The sequence below is a fragment of the Vombatus ursinus genome, unplaced genomic scaffold, assembly GCF_900497805.2.
Source record: "Vombatus ursinus unplaced genomic scaffold, bare-nosed wombat genome assembly UNPS02014830.1, whole genome shotgun sequence".
In the NCBI taxonomy this organism is placed as follows: domain Eukaryota; kingdom Metazoa; phylum Chordata; class Mammalia; order Diprotodontia; family Vombatidae; genus Vombatus; species Vombatus ursinus.
The window spans coordinates 52,803,414-52,826,581 of record NW_020954608.1 but is presented as its reverse complement, the minus strand read 5'-3'; the positions used below and the strand labels follow the sequence as shown (position 1 = coordinate 52,826,581).

Sequence of the window (23,168 nt, the reverse complement as noted above, 5' to 3'; positions counted from 1 at the left end):
ATCAGAGTTATAAGAAGTTTGAAGTAATTTATTGTATTTTTTACCGCTCTTCTCCTAGGCTGCAGGGAGAGCTCTTAGACCTCTTTATATCTTGGACTAATGACCTCTCCTATCTGCTTGTCTGTCTGTCTCTTTCTATTTGGAAGCAGAGATCCTTGTTGGAATTTTTCTTATGGCTTACTGGCCTGATCTGAGTGGGGCTTGGGGTATTACAGAGGGACTGGAAATAGGGGAGGGGCTCCATACTAGCTAGGGGCTAGTGTGTCCCTGTGGGGGGATGGGTTTAAAGTCTAATCCCTAGGCAGCTAATTCAAGGTGCCTCTCCAACTAGAGCTAACCCCTCCCTGGGATGAAACCACCACTCTCCTTCTATTCAAGGATAATAGCATTACTGAGAACTGGGACCGTGAAAGAGCTTATGGGGTCAGGGTCAGAGTGTTAGCCCTAGGGTGGGGAGGGCTGCTGTGTTAGGGATCCAGAAGTCCCCTATCCTTTCATACTTTACCTTCATTCCATTTCCATCAACATTGTCCACCCAGAGCAATCAATCAATCAATTAATCAATCACTAAGCACTTTTCTGTGTGCCAGGCACCTCAAAATATGAACACATCTCACTAAGGAGAGACAGTGACAAGTAAACCAGGTAGAAGTAAAGATTAGGGGTCCCCCCCCCAGAATATCTAACCAAGACTCCCTGTGCTACTTGGGTTTTCCCCTCTCAGAGTTCCCAGGATTTCCCACCCACCTAACTCTCCCTCCACTTTCCACAGGTCTCCCCCCTCTCCTAGATGTTCCCAGGCTCCCCTGCTCCCCACGCCGGATACCTTCCCGAACAGTGACCAGAGAGGCCCCTTGCCCGAAGCACAGCAGACTGAGCCTCACGGTGCCTCTCCATCTGTCCCCTGGCCAGTTGAGACTAACCAACAGAGCTCCTGAGCAACATGGCTCCCATGGTGGGGGTCCTACCAGCAACTCTGTGAGTGTTTGCTGAGAGACAAGAGAGAAATGCAGGCTGTCATCTCTCCATTAGGGAAGGAGAAAGAGGGAACAGGACAGTCTTGGTCCCTCCCTTCACCTGCAGGGGTGTCACTTAGCCGGTGGGCCTGGGAGAAGGGGCCCAAGGAGAGCTCTCTCCCTTCTAAAGATGCTGGTATTTCAGCCTAGATTTTTTGGGACCACCATTTTTTTCTATCGTGTCCCTTTGTTTTCCTTTGGGCAAGTGCATTCTTCTCAAACGACAGTGAAGAAGAGGGAGAGAAATTGAGAGAGGTCAAGCAAGTGATCCCATTTTTGGGGCTGCAGCCCCCCTCTAGTTCCCTTTTCCTATGTTGAAGATGGTAGAATTTTCTTTTTCTTCTTCTTCTTCTTCTTTTTTACAGTGGTGCCTCTATGGCTCTCTCATACTTCTCCCCTGTGCTCAGAGCTTCATCTGGTTGCCCAGGTGACCTCTCAGGTGACTGCTGAGGCAGCTGGGTACCAAGCCCACAATAATAAACAGGGAAACACCCAAAGGCAGGGAGGCAGGTCTCTCCCCTGCTTCCACCTTTCTCCTCCTCCTCCTTTCTGGGGGCGGAGTCAGAGGAACAGGTGTCAGTTCTGAAGACCCGAGTCTTTACTATTTATTACAAGCAGAGGAGGAGGATGGTGTGGGATTGTGAGGAGCACAGTGGGAAGTAAACACGTGTGGGTTGGGGGGGAGGGGCACAGAGCAGTAGTCCAGATAGGGCTAGGAATTGATTTTTGCTCAAATGGATCCAGAGAATCTGCCTGTGAGTATATTGTGCATGTACGTGGCAAAGGTGTCTGTGTGTGCCCTCAGATGTGTGTAAAAGTTGGTGTGTAGACTGATACAGGGATGTGTGAGCATGCAGATATGTGTGTGTGTGCATGCAAGAGTGGGTGTTCACAGGATCTCTTATGTCTCCCTTACAGGGATGTGTGAGCATGCAGATATGTATGTGTGTGCATGCAAGAGTGGGTGTTCACAGAATCTCTTATGTCTCCCTTCTCTCTGGTTCTTAGACCTCATAGTTTCCTTCAAAGCTCAGATAAAACAGTCTTCTATGTGAGGCCCTACCTGATCCTCATAGTCACTAGTATTCCTTCTACAAAACGACCTTACATTTATTTGATATGTATTATATGAATATATATGTGCATATGAATTTTTATGTCATATATGCATACTTATGTTGTCTATACTGATATGTTAATATGTTGTCTTCTCCTAAAGTAAGCTCCTTGAAGATTTCATTTTTGGCTTTGTATTACTTGTGGCCTTGCTGCCCGGCATATAGTAGGTATTGATTGAATGAGTGATGTGTGTGTGTGTGTGTGCGCGCGCACACATGCACACAGATGTAAGTGTGTTTTTGTGTGTGTGTTTATGTGCGTATGTATATATGTATACATATAGGTTGGGATCTGGAGTAGGTCGGTGTAGGGTAGGGATGGGAAGCAGATAATGGGATTAAATCGGTCTTGAATTTCACCTTTGTATCTTGGGCATCTGATTTCTACCCAAGGGACTCTCTTTGGGCACACTTTCTATGTCCCTTATGTATTTAGTTATCTCTGTGTTCAGGACCCCTGCTCTGATTTTCACTCTTCAGTCACCTGTTCCTATTGTCTTATTCTCACTCTTGCCAGGTTGTCAACAATTTCTTGGATCCCAATGAGCCGACATCATCTGAGGCCCGCCAGAGTCGCATGCACTTCCTCGACAACCAGAGGAAGGTCGATTATGTCCTTGTTTATCATTACCGGAATCGAGGAGCCCACCCAAGCCATGGCTCCTTTAGTCATCCCAGGGCTCCTCTGGCTGTCATCTCCAATGGGGAGATGGGCAAAGAGCCCAATGCTGCTGGGCAGGGTAACATGATGATTGAAATGGGACCCCTGGATGCCTTGGAGGAGGAAAAGAAGGAGCAGAGGGAGCAGTTTGAGTATAAACTTATGGAAGCTGGGCTGGAGCTGGAGAAGGACTTGGAGGTAAGGTTGGGGAGGGAGGCAGTTTGTGGGCAGACAGGCATAAACATTTATTAATGATGCTTAATATGTAGCAGGTGGTACTGGGGATACAAATATAAGCAAAGAGAATCCCTGCCCTCAAGGAGCTTAAGTTCTAATGGGGAAAGAAAATAACATGAAAAACGGAACTGAAAATTGAGGGAGGGAGGAAAGGTACCTGCTAGGGGCATGGTACCAAAGTCCAGAGGGTCAGAAGCAGAGCTGGGAGGGGAATGAAGGATGACTGGCCTGGACCCTTCATTGATGGGAGGTAGAGAGTGAGGTGGGAGCTCATTATAACATCCTTCCATGGATTTGTTCTCTTTGTACCTCGTTATTCTCTTGTCCTCACCATAAATTCAGTTTAATTTAATTCAGTAAGCGTCTATTAAGTTCCTTCTACGTATGATACACTTTGCTAGGCCAGAAAAAAAATCAGACGCAGACCCTACCCTCAAGGAGTTTCTAGTCTAATGGGGAAGTTATACACATATACTAATAACCATGATAAAAGCAGGCTATGATAAGTAACAAAGGAGAGATCTAAAATACTAGGAGAAATTTGAGAAAGAAGAGATCACTTTTAGCTATTCTATTTTAGCTAAATTCTATGGAGGAAACAGCACTTGACAGGCGGTATAGAGTAGCAGATAAAATGCTAGACCCAAAATCAGGAAGGCAGGACTTCAAATCCTGTTCCAGACACTTACCCTGAGCAAATCACTTAACCTCTCAGCCTCAGTTTTCTTGTGTGTAACATGGGGACAAACCATAATACTTAGCTTACAGGATTGTTGTGAGGAATGAATGAGATAATATGGACAGCACTTTGTAAACCTTAAAGTACTGTTGCAATATTTATTATTATCATTATGGAGCCCTGAAAGAAAGGAGACATTTTTAAAAGATGGAATGAATGATTGAAAAAAAAATTGATTAAGCACCAACTATATATGTTCTCCTGTCCTCAAGGAATTTATATTTTTCATAGGGGGATAAAACAAATCCAAGGGAGTTTTGGTGTGGACAATGATGGAGACTTTGAGTGGGCAGTCATTTGTCATGTTCTTTTTTCCTAAATAGTAATGGCAGGATTGACTTGATTCCTTTTCCTATAAAGATTGAAAGGGGGAATGGAGAAGGAGGGAGAGAGTAACACTTACGGTGGCTATTCCAGGAGATGCAGAGGAGTCAATTTCAAACATGGGAGATGTCATGAGTCTAAGCAGCATGGTACGGTCCAATGAATTTTGAGTCATACAACCTGGGTTCAAACCCTAACTCTTCTACTCATTAGCTCTGTGATCTTGGCCAATTCACTTAATAGAATTCTGTTCCCTCATCTGTCAAATGAGGGGGACACAGATGCAGATCCTGCCCTCAAGAAGTTTCTAGTCAAATAGGGAAACGATATCCATATGCTAATAAGACAGACTATGACAAGTAATCAAGGAGATATCTGAAGTGCTAGGAGAAATTAGAGAAAGAAGAGATCATGAGTAGCAAGAGCAGTCAAGTAAGAGTCTATGCAGAAAGTGGCACCTGAGAGGCAGTATTATGTATTAGGTTATATCTAAAGTTTCCTCCAGCTTTAAATCCTTTGAGAAAGGCAGGAATAGGAGACATCAAACAGTTCAATTTGATCTGAAAGACAGAGATGAACAGAGTCAGTCGATATTTGGAATCAGAAAACCTGGGTGTCTGACCTGATTCTATGACTTATTAATTGTGAAGCCTTGGGGAAAGAGTTTCCCTTCTCTTGGCCTCAGTTTCTTCATCTACAAAATAGAGATTATATTTATGCACATTAATATTTACACATAAGAATATTGACATTTATTTGAGGTCTTTGGGGAGGATGAAATGGCAGTGCACACAGTATATGCCATAAATACTTCAAAGAGATATAATTTTTTGGTAGCAAAGATTCATGGAAAAAATTCCATCTGCCCCTTACTGTTGTTGGTGCATGCCCAAGGCAGTCAGGTTCCTTCTTTTTAAGATCATAGGATTTACAGCTAGAAGAAATCTTAAACATCTAATGCAATACCAAACTAAGCAATTAGGGTGATAAGTCTTTAACATAATATAATACGTTGCATAACATCCCAAACCCAGATTATAATGATTTTGGATTTTGTTCTTTTGTTTCATCTATACTGTGTTAGCATCCATATTTGAGAGTTCACAAGGAGTGGAATTCTAGTCTAAATATCCTCCACACAGTTTTGGCTTGTACCTCCCAGCACAGTTCCCGAATCCAAAGCCCAGCTCTGGACCAGATGGGTGGCCATTAGAGTGGAGGGAAAAGAACACCCAAAAGATGTGCAGGTAGAATCAAAGACTGGCAACTGAATGGATGTGGGGGATGAGAGAGAGGAACTAAGGGCATCCGAGATTTCCAGCCTTTTTATTGCAACTGACCTAGTGAAAGACCAGAAGAGAGGTTAAGTACGGGAGAAAAGATTGTGAGTATGTTGGCCTCAAAATAGTCCTGTCTCCCTTTGCATTCATTCCTGAATTACATGGACTTAACAGCTTACATTCCTGCTTTATTTTGATTGCTATTGAGCCACCTTCACCCAACTCTTACCTGTGGCTCCAAGAAGCTACAACATGTACAGCGACCACTTCCTGGTAACACCATCTTGGCAGACGGGAGGGAAACTGACAGGCCTCAAACACATCAGTGAGTTTGGGGGATATCTAGCCCAAGCATGTAAGGACTTCCCCTGTAAAATGGGCTGATGAGAACAATTTGGTCCCATGGCCATGAAGTTGGCTGAAGTAGGCATGCTTGGTCAGACATTGAGATGCCAAGGACATGGAGTGCTTAGAGCCACATCCCGAGCCATCGCCAGTCATCCTGACTTATGTCTTGCCACTGGACTTTGATGACTCTGGAAGAGATAACTTTGGCCAATGACTTTGCGCAACTCTGCCTCAATTAAATCCAAATCCAAATCACCCCGTCATTTCATTGATCCTCTTTGAAACAAAAGGACAAAATAACTATGTGCCAGGCATTGTGCTAAGCACTTTATAAATATTATCTCATTTGATTCTACAACAACCCTATGAGTTAGGTGCTGTTATTGTCCCCAGTTTTCAGTTGAGAAAACTGAGATTTGCCCAGTCATGCACCTAGCAAGTATTTGAGGCTAGATTTGAACTTGTTTCCTTTACTCCAGGCCCAGTATTCTATCCATGAAGCCTGGTTGCCTCAACATACTTTCCCCACAAATATATACAGAGTCCAGGGGGAAGTGGGCTCAAGTTTAGAGCGCATGTGTGCTGAACAGGTAACTCATAGATCCTGGTCACAAGAAGTTCTTTTTTTCTAATTCAAAAGTTTCACTTTCTCCAATTCTCTATAAGCATGATGGATCTGCATCCATCTTTCTTTGGCTCCTGATACTTGCAGGTGCCAGGTACCTCTCTGGAACATTGCTGGGATGTTGGTCAAAGGAAGAGCTGGGAGGAAACAAGTCCAAAGTCAAGGCCTCTTCTTTCTCCCTTTGACTGAATCCAAACTTCACAAAACAAATCCCCTTAATAAAAGTACTCAGTCAAAAGGCTGCACCCAAGGACCTAGAAGGCCACAGGTTCCCCGCCCCTGTCCCAACCTGTTTCCTCCTCAGGAATATGTTGGAAAGCCATACTTACTCCAATTTCTAGAATTTCTTTTTTTCTGTCTAACTTGATGATTTTTTTAACAGGATCTAGAAGGCATAAGGAAACCCCTCAGCTGATATAGCAGACCTCTTATTATTTCACTTCATTAAATGGCTTTCAAAGACTTTTTGCATTTAGTCTTACTTAAGGCCCATGACTGACTGACTGAGATGTATTCTTACCCAGCTAAAGTATCAGGGCTAAATTCAGGTGAGGTGGTTTTGACCCTGCCCTTACACTTTTTACTTGACAGCCAGAATTTTAGAGATGAACAGGACATCAGAGACCATCTAATCTAACCTGTACCTAACAAGAATCTGATAGGTAATCACCAATAGCCTTTGCTTAGGCTCCCAGTAAGGGGAAATCTTCCTTTCTTCTGAGGCAACCCATTTCACTCTTGGTTAGTACTAACACTAATTGTTATGAAGTTTTAACTTGGAGCTGGATTCTTATTCTTTTTTTTTTTTTTTTTTTGCTTTTTGGTGAGGCAATTGGGGTTAAGTGACTTGCCCAGGGTTACACAGCTAGTAAGTATCAAGTGTCTGAGAGAGGATTTGAACTCAAGTCCTCCTGACCCCAAGGACGGAGCTCTATCTACTGTGCCACCTAGCTGCCCTGGATTCTTATTTTCATTGGGTCTTTGGGGAATTGAGTTCTTATAATCCCCCAGGAGGGCCTCTTCAATCAATCAACAAGTACTTATTAATCAATAGTAATCAGCTTTTTGTCATTCAGTTGTTTTGTAGTTGTGCTTGACTCTTTGTGATGCCATTTGGGGTTTTCTTGGCAAGGATACTGGAGTGGTTTGCCATGTATTTCCTTCTCCAGCTCATCTTACAAATGAGAAAACTGAGACAAACTAGGTTAAATGACTTGCCCAAGGTCACACAGCTACTACGTGTCTGAGACCAGATTTATACTCATGAAGATCAATCTTCTTGGCTCTAGGCCCAGAGCTCTATCCACTGGGCACCTAGCTGTAATCACCAATACCCTGATATGTGCCAGGTACTGTGCCAGGTTCTAAGGATACTAAGACAGAAATGGAATAGTTCCTACCCTCAAAGAACTTACATTCTTTCAAGGTAACAACATATACACATATAAACATATATAAAATAAATAAAACAAATTTGAGGTAATTTTTTAGAAGCACTAGTAGTTGTGGGAATCAAGGAAGACCTCAAGAAGGAGGTGGCATTTGAATGAAGGAATGCATGAAAAGCATTTATTAAGTATTTGTGATCGGCAAACACTGTATTAAACACTTAGGAATGCAGGTACGAAAGCAAAGACAGTCACTGCCCTCAAGAAGCTTATATTATTTTTTGTTTTGTTCTAATTTAAAATTTTTATTGACCCCCAAAAAATCAAATGATAATACAATGTTCTTCTTATTCATATAGAAGTGATCAATGATTATTTACTTTTAGTAAAGTCTTATATATATCAAGAAGCTTATATTTTAATGAGGGAGACAGAAAGGTGATGGTAGCCTGGTAGAGGCACCTTGGTCAGGATGCTGAAGAGGAAGTAGATTGTCACACATGCTTACACACATATCTCTCTAGGTATACACACACATTACATGTATAGATGCATGTGTTATGCATATGTGTATACATACATACACACATGTACCCACATATAAGAATATAAATATATACATGTGCATGTATATATACACACATATATACAAACACATTTACACACATGCATTCATGCATACATATATTTTTTTTTCAGGAACTTGAGCAGAATGAATTTAATCATGATTCATGGTTCCAGAACAAGGGGTGGGAAAAAGAAGGAAGGGGTAGGAAAAGGTACTAGTTGGGATATTGTGTAGAGAGAACATTAAGACAGGAAGTTTGGACAAACCAAGAACTTAAAAAGGAGGGTAATGTATAATAAGTCTAGAAAGGTAGGTTGGAACCAGGTTGTAAAAGACTTGAAATGTTAAACTGAGGAGTTTGTATTTGATCCTAGAGAAAATAAGAGGCCTCTGGAATTTATGTGGGTCCAGTGCTGTAGGAGTATCATATTGGCAACTATGTGGAGGACAGATTGAAGAGAGGGAAGACCTAAAGCACGGAAAACAATTAGGACAATAGTCTAGGCATGAGATGGTGAAGGCTTGAGTTAGGGTGGTGGCCATATGAGTGGAGAGAAAGAGTGTGAGAAGGTATGAGAAAATGTGGATGTAGATTCAAACTGGCAGCTGATTGGATACATGAGGTGAAGGAAAGTGAGGTGTTGAAGACCACTGAAAGGTTGCAAGCCGGGTGCCTAGAAGTGTGGTGGTGTCCTTAACAGAAATGGGGAAGTTTCAAAGAAGGTGCCTTTAGAGGGGAAAGACAGCAAGTTCTGGTTTTAATTAGATACTTTAAGGCTTCCAATTTAAAATGTCCTTGTTCTCAGCCAGACCTATGAATCATAAAAGTCAAATCTATTTACAACAAAAAAAGGTTAAAAAGATACAATTTACTAATTCAAATGGTCACAATTGCAACCCTCTGTCTCTGAATTCACAATATTGAGTCAGAGAATGTCCCCATAGAGCAATAGATATCCCACTAAATCTCAGGGACAGCAGTCCATTTGTTGGGATTTTTATGCTTCATCTGACAAGGAAATAATCCTAATGGTCCAAACCAGTGGTGGGGAACCTACTGCCTCGAGGCCACATGTAGGGCTGCACTTGAGGACCTAGAGGGCCACATGTGACCTCTAGGCCGCAGATTTCCCACCCCTGTTCCAAACCTTAGTTCTCTGGGCCAATAAAATTGTGAAGATGAAATGGAAACCTTTTTTACTTACATAAAACCAGGGATGTGCCAGACCCATCTTTAGAGCTGATTGTTGAATATTCAGTGTGAGCCTTGACATTTCAGAAATTGTCAATTATTACAAATCAGGTCTTGATTTTTTGTTTTGTTGTTGGCCAATTGGCCACCTATATTGCTCAAGATCACTGACAAAATGCCCTCTGAAATGTTATTGAGGCAGTACTTAGGGATTTGGGTCTCTACTTGTCTGAGTTAGGAAAATTACATAGCTTAATGATTTAGTAACCAGGATTATATTGATTCACAAGGTAAGGAGCTGGGTGCCCGGGGTCTCTCATGGGGAAGAGAGGAAATAAGCACTTTCTATGTGCCTAGCAGAGGTCTGGGTGTTGTAAAGCATGAAGCAAAAAATAGAAGAGGCTATACTTGCATGGTGTGGGATATGGTGACCTTGGAGAGCCTTTCTCACCCTTAGTAAAGCTTCAAGAGAGAGTGTAAGAGGAACCTTAACTATAGGAGGAGACCATCAGATACAAGTGATTTAGAGAAGAGCAATGATGTTACCTGGAAAAACTGAATTTATTTCCACTTAGGACCATAGGAATTAGAACCAGAAGGCACCTTAATGACCATCTAGTCTAAGCCCCTCATTTTATAGATGATGAAACTGAGACCCACAGAGCTGAAGAGATTTGGCAAAACACTAATAATAAAAAGGCAAACCCTACAGTTTGAAATATCTCTTAATTGTCAAATTGGATGAATATCTTTTCTCAATCATCCTTCTTGATCTCTCTGCAGCATTTGACACTATTGACTGCCCTCTCTTCCTTGATACTCTCTTCTCTGGGTTTTTTGTAATTGTTCCCTTGGTTCTGTTCACCCCTCAGTTTCCTTGGCTAGATTGCCTTCCCCAACACTTCCCTTGCCCAATGAACTGAAGATATACCCCAAGGCTCTATCTTGGATACTCTAGTTTCTGTATTCTTTCTGGGCAATTTCATAAGATCACATGTATTCAATTATCGTTTCTGACTCCTAAATCTATATTTTTAGGCCTTGTCTTCTCTCTCCTGAACTCTAATCCCACATCACCAACTACCTTTTGAACCTATTTGTAGGAGAAGCATCTGTTTTATGCAGGGGAGTTGTGAGATTCAGATGAAATCATGTATGTAAAATATTTTGCAAGCCTTAAAGTACTATATAAATGACAGTTATTATTATTAGCCTCCAGTCTGTGGCAGGCACTAAGATTAAGGAGAACTTGGAAAACTTCCTGTAAGAGGTGGCATTTTGTTGTTGTTCATCATTTGTTTTTTGAAGAGGATCTATGACAGCATGGGTCATATCTTGACTTGTTCGTGAATTGGATTTAAGTGAGGCAGAGTTGCACAAAATCATTAGTCTCACTCTTTCTTCCTGAGTTATCGAAGTCCAGTGGCAGGACAAAAATTGGGACGACTGGCGATGGCATGGGATGCAGTGGATGACCTTGCTTCCTTCGGTATCTGACCAAGCTCTAAGTGCTCCACAGCACCTGCTTCAGCTACCTTCATGGCAGTTGGACAAATTGTTCTCATTCACCCATTCTGGTAGGGGTATTTTAACTGAAGCTTGGAGGAAGCCAGGGAAACCAAGAGGTAAAGGAGGTGGAAGAGCATTTTAGGTATGTGGGACAGCCAATGAAAATACCTAGAGTCTTGAGAAGGAATGTCTTGTTCAAGGAAAAGAAAGAAGGCTAGTGTCACTGTATCAAAGAGTAGCATAGAGGGGTATAAGATATAAAAAGGCTGGAAAAGTGGAGGGGACAGATTATGAAGGTAAAAGGTAAAAAATATAAGATAAGATAAGACTTGGCAACAGATCAGATGTGGAGGATGAGAGAGAATAAGGATTTGAGGTTGATGCCTGGATGATTGGGTGGATGGTGGTACCCTTAACAGCAATAGGGAAGTGAGGAAGGGGGGGAAGGTCTTGGAGGGAGAGATAATGAGCTCACTTTTGGACATTTACTGTGGTCATTGTGTAAATAGTTTTTTTGGTCCTGTTTACTTTAAATTTGACTTGGTCTTGTTTACTCAGTTCATGTAAGTTTTACCAAATTTCCCTCCATACTTTATGTTCATCATTTCATGAAGCTCAATAATACCTCTTTATATTCATAAACCACAGTTTGTTTAGCCATTTTCCCAACTAATGGATATCTATGTTGTTTCCATGTTTTTGTTAGCGCAAAAATGCATCTACAAATATTTTTTGTATGTATGGAACTTTCCCTTCTGTCTTTGATATCCTTGGGGGTATATGTCAACTAGTTATCACTGAGTTGAAAGGTAGGTACAATTTGGAACTAATAAAATTCCAAAATATTTCTACAATGGTTGGATCAATTCAAAGCGTTACCAATAGTGTGTTTATCTTCCTACGACCCCTTAAAATATACCATTTTTGTCTTTGCCAATCTAATGAGGATGAGGTAAAACCATATTGTTTTGATTTTCATCTGTCTCATTTTTAGTCATTTAGAACATTCTTTCATATAGGTGACCAGTGTGTTCTTACAGAGTTATTTGGGAATATGTGGAGGTTAAGTGATTTATTTACTCTTGGTAGCATAGCTAGTATGTGTCAGAGGTAGGACTTGCATTCAAGTCTTACTAATTCCATGTCCTTTAGTCAATGTGCCACTATGTAAAGCCCAAGAATAGAAGGTCATATTATAGAGTATTCTAGAAGGGGGAAGGAGCAAAGAATGGGACCAATTAAGAAAACCTTTTTTAGAAAGGGGCATCACAGATGAATGTCATATAAAATGGGGTGAGATTATTGTAGCTGTGCGGGTATAGATGATTCTGTAGTATTCTTCTGTGGTATGAAAAAGCTAGTACTGAGAGAGGATCAAAGGGAGGGAGAAAATATAATATCAATAAGTGTTTGTTAAAATCCTAATTTATAGGGGAAGCTAGGTGGTGCAATGGATAGACCACTGGACCTGGAGACAGGAGGGCCTGAGTTCAAATCCTCATACACTTGACACTTACTAGTTGTGTGACCCTGGCCAAATCATCTAACCTGATTTCCTAACCACCCCCCTAAAAAATCCTAATTTGTGCCAAGCACTGGGCTAGGTGCTAGGGCTACAAGTATATAGGAGGAAACAATCCCTACTCATCATGAGTTTACATGCTAATGGGGGAGAAGACAAGTACATATAAAAATATATACAGCAAAAATGTAAAGTAAATAAATATAAATAAAAAAGACAAATATGATACAAACACATATACAGTACCTAAATACAATGTAGTTTGGGAGGGAAGGAACTAGCAGTTAAGAGAAATCAGGAAAGACCACACAAAAGATGATGTTTGATCTACATCTTAATAAAAAGAAGATTCAAAGAATTTTGGCTAAGGCTGACTAAAGGGAAAGTGGGGAGATTTTCTAGGAGAAGACTGAAATCAGATTAGTGTGAACAAAACAAACAATATGGTCCTAGTACTGATTTAAACCAGGAGAAAATCTATATCTATATCTATATCTATATCTATATCTATATCTATATATAGATATAGATATATATAGAGATATATATATAACAGAATTTGGCAGAGAAAACCCAATCTAAACAATTTTAGCCACAAATGTGAGTAGATTAGATTCACTAATGAAGTAGAAAAGAATAGCATAATGGATAAGAAAACAAAACCCAGCAATTTGCAGTATACAAGTCATGAAGCTAAAACATGAAGACCAAATGTTACAATGAGGGACTATGACAAAATTAATTACTCTTCAGAAAATTCTAAAAAGCCCGATTTCAGGTACGACAATAGCAAATCCTGCCTCTGACACAAATAATGGCAAAATGTGATATTCAGATAGAAAAAAAATTGCTGTTAAGAGAGACAAGCTGGAAAGTCACATTATGCTTAAAGGCATAGTTAAGAAAACAACTCAAATCACATGGTTGTATCAATAGATGCAGAAAAAAGCCATTTTGTTATCCATTTATGTTAAATTCTTTAAATGCATAGGCATGGAAGAATCCTTGTTTAATATGGTCAGAAACATATATCTAAAATCAAGAGCTAGCTTGCATTCCTTTCCATGGAGTAATACTATAGAAATTGATATTTGATTTTTTTTTTTTTGGTCTGGACTGGTGGTTTCCTCAGCATAAAGAACCCTCTACCAATGGAGATCAGCATCTTATCTGCAAGAAAATGACATGCTGAAGTTTGTATAGCTAGTAGTTATCGGAGGTTATACACTTGATCCCAGGTCTTCCTGAATCTGAGGCTAGCTCTCTGTTTCCTACTGCCTTTACGTATTTGACATTCAGAAAGCTTACATACCATTGACTAGTATTGAGAGAGAATAGTATCAAGGAATAAGGAAGCGAGGGAACCATTGTACTCTAACCTGGTTAAAGCCTATCTGGGGTACTGTTTCAAATTCTAGGTGCCACATTCTAGGAAGGACAGTGATGAATTGGAGACTATCCAGAGGAAGTCAATGAGGATATGGAAAGAAAGAACTTGGATTCATGTCATAGGAGGATTAGTTGAAGGAACTGAGGTTGTTTAGCATGGAGAAGATATGACTTGGGAACACATGATAGTCATCCAAAGTGCCATATTCTGTTCAGCCTCAGAAAGCAATGGGTAGATGTGCGAAGAGACCAAAATAGGCTTGACATGAGGAGAAACTTCCTAACTATTAGAGCTATCAGAAAGTGGAGTGGTTTGCCTCTGGAGGTAGTTGGCTTCCATTGGGGGTTTTTGAGAAAAGACTGGAGGACTATTCATTGCATTCTTTTTTTTCAGATATAGGTTGGGATAGACAGCCACTAAAGTCCCATCACAACTGGAAATTCTGTGTTTGTATTATTTTTCCCATTTTATGGATGATAGAACTGAGGCTCAGGGCAGATTAAGTCACTTGTCCATTGTCAAATGGTTAATAAAAGCCAAGCTCAGAGTTAAATACAAGTGCTATGCTTTTTTTTTTTTACTAGCCAGTTATATATCAGTTACATCTTTATAAGATGTAATACTGTTTACTTTAGATGTCTAAATAATCTGTATTCAGAGCAAATGAACAACTGAACAAGTGAACAAAGATAGCAGATTACGTGATGTACTGAATGTCTGTTTTCCTAGCCTTTGTAGCAAGAAGTGAAAGCAAACCGATGTTTATAGGAAGGGAATGGAAAAATAGGCTGTAGGTTTTACTAAGGGTATTACCTGAATTCTTACTTGAAATCTTTTTACTGAACAAGGACAGGTATTCTACTGAAATCACCTATTTTTTTTTTTTTTTGGCAATTGGGGTTAAGTGACTTGCCCAGGGTCACACAGCTAGTAAGTGTCAAGTGTTTAGTCTGAGGCCAGATTTGAACTCAGGTCCTCCTGACTTCAGGGCCAGGGCTCTGTTCACTGTGCCACCTAGCTGCCCCTCACCTATTTTCTTTCCAAAAACACTTGTGATCCTGGTCAAGTTGGGTAGGTTTTATTATATAACATCTAGCGGTGTTGAAGGAGACCCCAGTTTATTGCTGGCTGGGTTCTTGGTCAGCCTTGACTTCCACATTGGATTTTTTACTCTCCCTGTTCTTAAATCCTCTGTGGTTTGGGAACAGGCTCCTTGCTTTGGCCAGTATCATCTCCAGCGGGACAGTCATGGCCAAAGGCATAGAGATAGGAGTTGGGGTGTGATAGTGGAAGAACAATACGTAGGTCATTTTGACTGGACCGTAGAGTGCATGAAGGGAAGCAATGTGTAATAAGGCTGGAAAAGTAGACTGAGGTCAGTTTGAGAAGGGTTTCAAATGCCAAAGAGGAGTTATACTTGATCCTAGAGGTAATAAGGTACCATTGGAATTTATTGAGTACAGGAGCAATAGGTCAGACCTCTATTTGAGGAAAATCACTTTAGCATCTGTGTGGAGGAAGGATTGAAGTGGAGAGAGACCAGTTAGCTAGACGGTATGGTAAATAGAGCAGGGGATGTACAGTCAGGAAGACATCAGTTCAAATCCTGCCTCAGACACTCTTACAAGTTGTATGACTCTACCTGCCTTAGTTTGCTCATCTGTAAAATGGGGATAATAAGACCACCCACCCCCAAGGAATATCGTAAGGATAAAATGAATAAAACATGAAGAACTAAACTTGGTCTAGTAGATTTATACATGAAGATGAACCTAACAAGGAAAGTGGGTGTGCTGAGAGACAGGGAAGGGGTTCAAAATTCCTTTCTGGAGGACTTTAAGAAGTAGAAGCCACGTGGTTGTCTGGATTCACATAGGTATTACCTTGCCCAAAGGAAGGAGAGAAAAAAGGAAACAAGCATTTATTAAGTGCCTACTATGTGCTAAGCACTTTACAAATATTATCTCATCTGATCCTCACAACAACCCTGGGGGACAGAGGCTGTTATTGTCCCCATTTTGCAGTTGAGGAAACTGAGGGAAAGTGAGGTTAAATGACTTGCTGAGAGTCACACAGATAGTGGTCGTCTCTGTTCTGAGTCTCTAAGTGCTTTAGGGGTACTTGAGGGACCTCCATTTGCAACGTACAGTGTGGATTTTTCTACCAAACTCATGTTTTCCTTTCTCTTAAGGAGTCCTCCCCACCCCACTTAGGTGTTTCCATAGCAAATCCTCTCTGCATGTGGGTCTCACTTACACTTAGCTCATGAACAGACAGTTTGGAGATCAGAGATATCACAAGCCTGGAGGTGGGCCTATGGGGTTTTAGCACCTTCTTAGGAACAGGAAACTGTTTAAGAATTTAATTTTGTTGAGGTTTGTCCATGTGCAACCTCTTGTCAGTTGTCAGCAATCACAAGCCCCTCCTCTCCCCCCTGCCCCACAAGACCTTCCAGTCCCCAGGAGCTTGTGTGGGTTCTTGCTCTGACTCCCAGCACAGCCCACCACTCCCCGGTAACCATGTTGTACATGTTGCTATGTGTTCACTGTTCACAGCAGAATTGGAGAGTTGTTCAAATCATCATAGACCCAGAAGAAGGATGGGAGGGAGTAGAGATATGGGCGGAGAGTGAGGCAGGTGCAGACTTCTGCAACTGGTGTTTGGAAACTCTGGCCATTTAAAGCAAATATATCATTTCTGCAGTGTATTAAGGTTTACAGAGGACTTTCCTCACAGCAACTCAATGAGGGATAAGGATTATTATCATTGCCATTTTATAGATGAGGAAACTCGTGTTGAGGAGCGGTTAATGACTTGCCCAAGGTCACTGAGATAATAAATGTCAAAGCTTGGAGTCAATGCGAGGTCTTTTGGTTGGAAGATAAGTGTCAGACTCTCAGTCAATAAACATTTATTAAGCACCTACTATGTGCCGGGTACTCTGAGAGTTCTTTCTCTTACATACCCATTGATATGACCCTGGAGACTGGGAAGGTTGCTGGAACCCAGGAAAGAATCTGCATAATTCACACACATTCCCTATTTCAATCAGAGCCCTGAATTTCTTCAGATTTTGATAGATATATGTAAAGTTCCAGAGTCTGGACATGATAGAAAGAGGACTGAATGGGGGGGAGGTAAGGAGGTCTGGGTTCTTATCTTACCTTGCACCAGGAAAGTCACTTCTCATCTGTAGATTGAGGGGGCTGGACATGATCTCCCACTTGCTGGCTCTATAGTTCTAGGATTCCTTGGCACATGAATAGATAACACAAGGCAGTATATGGGAGGTGCCAAATGAGAGTCACAGGAGTTCTAGGGAGGGAGAAGTCAACTGCAGTGGTCAGGGAAGACTTCACTGAGGAAGCAGAATTTTCCCCAGCCTCCATGTTCCCTCTTCTCTTTGGAAATCTAAACTGCCCACTGCCTTTTGCCTCACCTTCCCCTTTTTCATTCTAGAATGCTCTAGAATAAATTTATTTCTCTCTTTTACTCTTCACACCACTATAGTAGCATCTTTTTCTTCCCAACTCTTGTTCTGCCCTGGGAGGTAGGGTGAAGCAGAAAGGGAAAAGCTCTTCATTTCCCACCTGGGGAAGAGAGATGAGTTGCCACGGCAACCTTCAGGCTTCTTGTACTGAGAGGAAAGGGCAGAAAGAAGCTTTGTTTATAGAAGGATGAATGCGGGCAGAAACAGTGAAAGGGCAGGGAGAGATGTCAGGATCAGGTTTCTGCTCTGGTGCTCTGTAGGGGAAACATATACTTTTTCTCACCTCTTTCGAGGAGGAAGGGGACGATCAGTAATTTTGGATATTGAACACTAGTCTGCTCACTGGTCCTGGATCTGGGAGTCTTTGCCTTTCTGTGTAAAAGAAAGGTTATTAGAGACATAATATGTTAGAGCTTCGATCCTATTCCTTCATTATAAAATATAAAATATTCCTCTATAAAGAGGAAGGAACTGAGGTTTAGAAAAGTGGAATAATTTGCCCAAAGTCTCACAACTAGTTAGTGACAATTTGGAATAAAACAAATCTCTTCAATAATCAGCAATTTAAAAAAAAATGAATCACTGGGGAGGGAGTGCCCTGAATTAAAGGCCATTTTTTTGAAAAATAAAACAAAACCAAACTTCTTTTCTCTCCACATTGGCCAACCTAAGCGAGCAGCTATAGGCTGCCTGGACAGCTGGATCCTGGCTCCCTGGAAACGTTTTAAATTATCAATGGGCTTTGTTTGCAGCAGTTATTAATCTGCTCCTGAAAGCCTCAGAGACTGTTTTGGGAAGGCCCAAGGCTTGAGCGAGGGTAGTGGAGTCCCAGGAGTCAGTGTGATGACATTGCAGGAACAACAAAGCTCAAGAAGGCCGTCCAGGAAGTCACCCTGAAAAAGTGAGCCGGTGCTGCTGCCCGCCTTCAGGCAGAGACGGCTCAGCCTGAGGAAAGTCCAGGAGGCAGGAAAAGATAGCTTTTTGACTGGATCCTGGGCTTAGAGGCATAAGCCTAGGGGGCCCGCTTGGGAACCCTTGCCCAAAGGCAACAGGAAAATCATTGAATCTAGGAGTTAGAAAGAACCTTAAAGGCCTTCCAATTCAACCTGCCTCTGGACAAGAATCTTTTTTACCACCTTCCCAACTAGTGGTCGTACAGCTTTTGCTTGAAGATCTCTAGTAAGGGGCAACCTATTACCCCATCCACTTGGGGATAGCTCTAATTATTAGGAAGTTTTGCCTTAGAGAGAAGCCTAAAGCTCCCTCCTTAGGCCTTCCACCCATCGTTTCTAGGTCTCCTCTCTAGACTCAGGCAGAATAAGGTGGGAGTTGAGGGAAGGGAATAGAATGCATACTCTATGGGCCAATCAGCTTGACTTTGTTTCCTGTGAAAATTATAAAACATGGTTCTAAAAGTCCATGATGGTTAGTCAGTGACTTAGCTGCTTTATCTCTTTTAATCTCCTCAGAGTTACTGTGAAGCATTCCTATACCTCACTGTCTCAGCCTCAATTTCCCCAATTTTAAAATGAAAGGATTTAGAATTCATGTCACAGATTCCTTGCAGCTTAGACATTCTTTGATTGCATGTTTCATTATTCTGTGTTATTACAGGGCTCTCAGGATTGCCCCTGAGAGGCCCAGAGAGTTTGAGAGACTTGTCATAAATTGTATAGGTAAGGCAACTTCTAGGTTTCCAAGGACAGGGCTTTCTCTTGCAATGTTTGGTGTTAGCCCCAGTCGCTCTGTTGTAGTCTCTAAGTGAGGTCCATTTCCCTCTGGGGCCTCTTGTCTTTAGTAATGAGGTACTTCACAAACAAAACATGGTGACAGTGGCCTGGGTCATGTTTTATAACTTATGATCAAGGCATGAGACTGGGGAGCCTCTGGGCCTGGACTATGTGGGTGAACTCTCATTTGGGTGAGATAGTCTCACCCAATGTAGTAACACACAGTGTATAAATTACTAGGGCCGCAGACCATAAACTAGATTTCCAGTGGGTAGTCAGACTATTCCTGCGCATCCCTTCTGGAAAAGTAAATCATAGATTTATTAATTTAGATCTTTGAGTTTGAAGAACCCATAAATTGTCTGGTTCATTCCCAGGCAGATAACACCTTACTATCTTCATTTTATAGAGAATAATTCTCTGTCTAATTTTACAGAAGGCTCCACTGAAGTCCTGCTTTGATTCCACATAGTGGTGTGGATATGACTTTAGGCCCTCAAAGGCTATGATGTATGATAATATAGACCAAGTTCCAATTGGTCCTCCTAAAGCAGGTATATAGCAGACAGAGCACTGGGCCTGGAATCAGAAAGATTTGGCACATAGTACGCACTTAATTCTTCCTTCCTTCCTCCCTTCCTCCCTTCCTCCCTCCCTTCCTTCCTTCCTCCCTTCCTCCCTCCCTGCCTCTCTTTCTCCCTCCCTCCCTCCCTCCTTTCCTTCCTTCCTCCCTTCCTACCTACCTATCTACCTACCTACCTTCCTTCCTTCCTCCCTCCTTTCCTTCCTTCCTCCCTTCTTCCCTTCCTTCCTTCCTCCCTTCCTTCCTCCCTTCTTTGCTTCCTTCCTCCCTCCCTCCCTCCCTTCCTCCCTTCCTCCCTCCAAATGTGGGCCCAGAAATGTACTCTTTGTCTTTTGCCTGAGGACCAGCCCAGCTTAGTTCCCTGAGGCCCATCACTAGAAGTTTAATCATCAAGAATTTATGAGTTTTATTTTTAAAAAAATTCTCTATTACTGAGAATTTACTTTTTCTCCCTCCTGCCTTCCAAATCCTTACCCCTAAGCACTGGGAAAAAAGAAAAAAAAAACTAAAATCTTTGTAATGAATATGCATGGTTAAGTAAAACAAATTTCTATATTGACCATACCCTAAAACACTTGTCTCATTCTGTATATTTACTTTACTTTTTTACATTTATTTACATTACTTCTCTCTTAAGAGGGTAGGTATCCTTCTTCATCATTAGTCCTCTGGAATCATGGTTAGTTATAGAGCACTCCAACCCTTAGCAGGAAACAAAGCCAGTACAATGAGCTAGTCCACCTGCTTTGGGGACTTTCAGGCAGCCTGAATCCAATGTGATCTCCAGCTGTTGATTAGATACTGTCAGATCCACAGAAGAAGATGAAACCAACCCCTGGCTGAGGATAGTACAAGGAGAAGAAAACAGGGAAGGGCAGAGGCCAATATGTATCTAAATTGGGCCTTTAGGAGAGTAGAGAGAAGCCAGGGATTGTGAAAGAGGATGGGGCCTGGTTCTATGCTACTTAAAAGTTCTCTTGCATTTTTATGGCTATTGCTGCTTTTTTGAATAAAGTTTATATTACCATCCTCTTCAAAGCACCATAATAATTTCTAAAAGAAATTATATTGGGATTTTTACCTTTTACCCACCACGTTGCATGTGGTGGGTGAAAGGTAAAATGACTGAGGAAACAATGGTTTGAGTTTCTGAGTGTATTGGTTTATTAAATAACACATGCCAATTGCCTGGTAAACTGGGACCAGAGTTCCTCAGTTTTGGCACTGGACCTTGAATGCAGGAGGAAACATTTTTATACAATATAACATATAATTAAAAACAGTTAATCAAATAAGATCAATTAATTAAAAGAAAACAATTAACCAGGATACAAAATTAGGTAGTTTTATTTTTAATTGGAGGAAACATTAGGGAGTTTCTAAGTTGGGAGGGGGAGAGAAACTGGTGTAATTCTCTGAAATCTGAAAAGGAGAAGTCCTACTCTCCCCTGCTCCCGTGTCTGTGTTCATTCAAAGGAATACAAAAACAATACCTGATTGACTAGTGCAAGGCCAGTTTTCAGATAAGACATATAGTTGGCTTAAGATGTATGATTATGAGAAAACTCCTTGTATCAATCTTTGGATCTGATTGGATTTCTGGTCAGCATAACCGAGGTCCCTAGTTAAGGGTCTCTAAGCAATGAGTAGAACTGGTCCAGCTTCCCAGCCATGCAGGGCTAGATTCAGACAATGGAATAAGGGTTTCTCACAATTCCCACAATTGAATAAAGTTTTTTCACAAGACAGAAGTTGAACTAGTTCCATAATTGAATAGAAAAGGAATTGATAGCTCCAGAATTGAGTTGCAAAATGGAGTTAGTGCGATTCACCCAATTCCTACTACCACTTGCTGTTGTAATCCCCTCAATCCTGCTGCAGAAATCCCAATATAATTTCTTTTAGAAATTATTATGGTGCTTTGAAGAGGATGGTAATATAAACTTTATTCAAAAAGGCAGCAATCGCCATAAGAATGCAAGAGAACTGTTAAGTAGTCATGGAAATATTAAAATCTGATGACAAAGGAGTTAAAAATAAAGAGTTCCTACTAAGAGGAATACTTTCAAGATGATCTGGTCATATCATGTGCATAGATAATTTTTTGTTTTGCAAGCTAGGAAATAAAATTTAGTAGAGTTATGCTTTATTGATGAAAAAACTTCAAAATTGGGATACTGGCAGTTTATTAAAAGAGAAAAACAAGAGTAATCTACATATTGATATACTGGAATTGAGCACCTCAAATTTAAAACAATTTGCACTTGAGATTATGAAATACTGATGTTTTGATGATCAAATCACTCTTTAAGTGTTCCATTTTCAATGTCTGACTTTAGTATCTCTTGTCAATGAAAAGATTCCTATTATAGAATATTATTCTAAAGAATGTGGGAGATAGAACCAATGGGGTCTGCCCCTACCATCCAAGAGCATGGGAGTGGGCAGAGCCTGATAGTGGCACAAAGTTCCAGTCCTGAAACTAAAGCAAAAACTGTAAGCAAACAGAAAAACTGAACACAATGAAGAAATACTGTGTGTTAAGAGAAGCCCCAAAGGTTAACGCACAGGAGGCAATGAGTACTAACAGAACCTCAGAGAAGAAAATGGTGTAGTCAAAAGAATTCCAAGAGTGGAAGAAAGTAATGAAAGAGAGGAAGAAAGTAAGCACATGATGAACTGTGAAAGTAAAATCCTTGAGGAAAATATTACAAGGATAGGGAATAGTTTAGAACAGCAGGTAGAAAACCTTGCTTAAGTAGAAGACTGTCTGAAAAATAGAACAAAGCAAAGAGAACTTAATGATTCCATGAGGCAAGAAGAAATGTTAGAACAAAGTCAGATGACTGGAAAAAAAATAGAACATGTCTATCTACTATCAAAAACAACTGACATGGAAAACATATTGAGGAGGTATAATTTAAAATTCATTATACTCTCTGAAAACCATGATAAAAATATTACTAGATTGCATATTTTTTAAAAATCACAAAAGGATATTCAGAACTATTAGAACCAAAGGACAAAGTAGAAATAGAATCTCTGGCCACATCCTGAAAGAAACCTCAAATTGAACACACCCAGGAATATCATAGCAAAATTCAGAACTTCTATCAGGGATGGGGAACCTGCGGCCTTGAGGCCACACGTGGCCTTCTAGGTCCTTGAGTGTAGCCTTTTGACTGAGTCCAAATTTTACAGAACAAATCCTTTTATTAAAAGGATTTGTTCTGTGAAGTTTGGGTTCAGTCAAAGGGCCACGTGTGAGGACCTAGAGGACCACCTGTGGCTTCAAGGCCACAGGTTCCCCACCCCTGTCTAGCTCAAATAAAAATATCATGGAAAGGAAGAATTCAAGTACCAAGGAACCATGACCAGGATCATAGAAGATTATCACAATGACTATAAATGAGAGAAAATCCTAGTATTTTAAATGGTAAGAGATAAA

At 40.9% G+C, this 23,168-nt stretch overlaps 1 protein-coding gene across 1 annotated transcript in view; it reads left to right on the top strand.

The window, feature by feature from the left end:
• Positions 1–1,750: 1,750 nt before the first annotated feature.
• The window catches only part of ANO2 (anoctamin 2), a 491,778-nt gene continuing 470,360 nt past the window's right edge, over positions 1,751–23,168 (top strand). Inside the window, exons 1-2 of the mRNA XM_027838585.1 lie at positions 1,751–1,771; positions 2,652–2,993. Of these exons, the coding sequence (XP_027694386.1) occupies positions 1,751–1,771; positions 2,652–2,993 (363 nt within the window). The remainder of the gene's footprint in view (positions 1,772–2,651; positions 2,994–23,168) is intronic.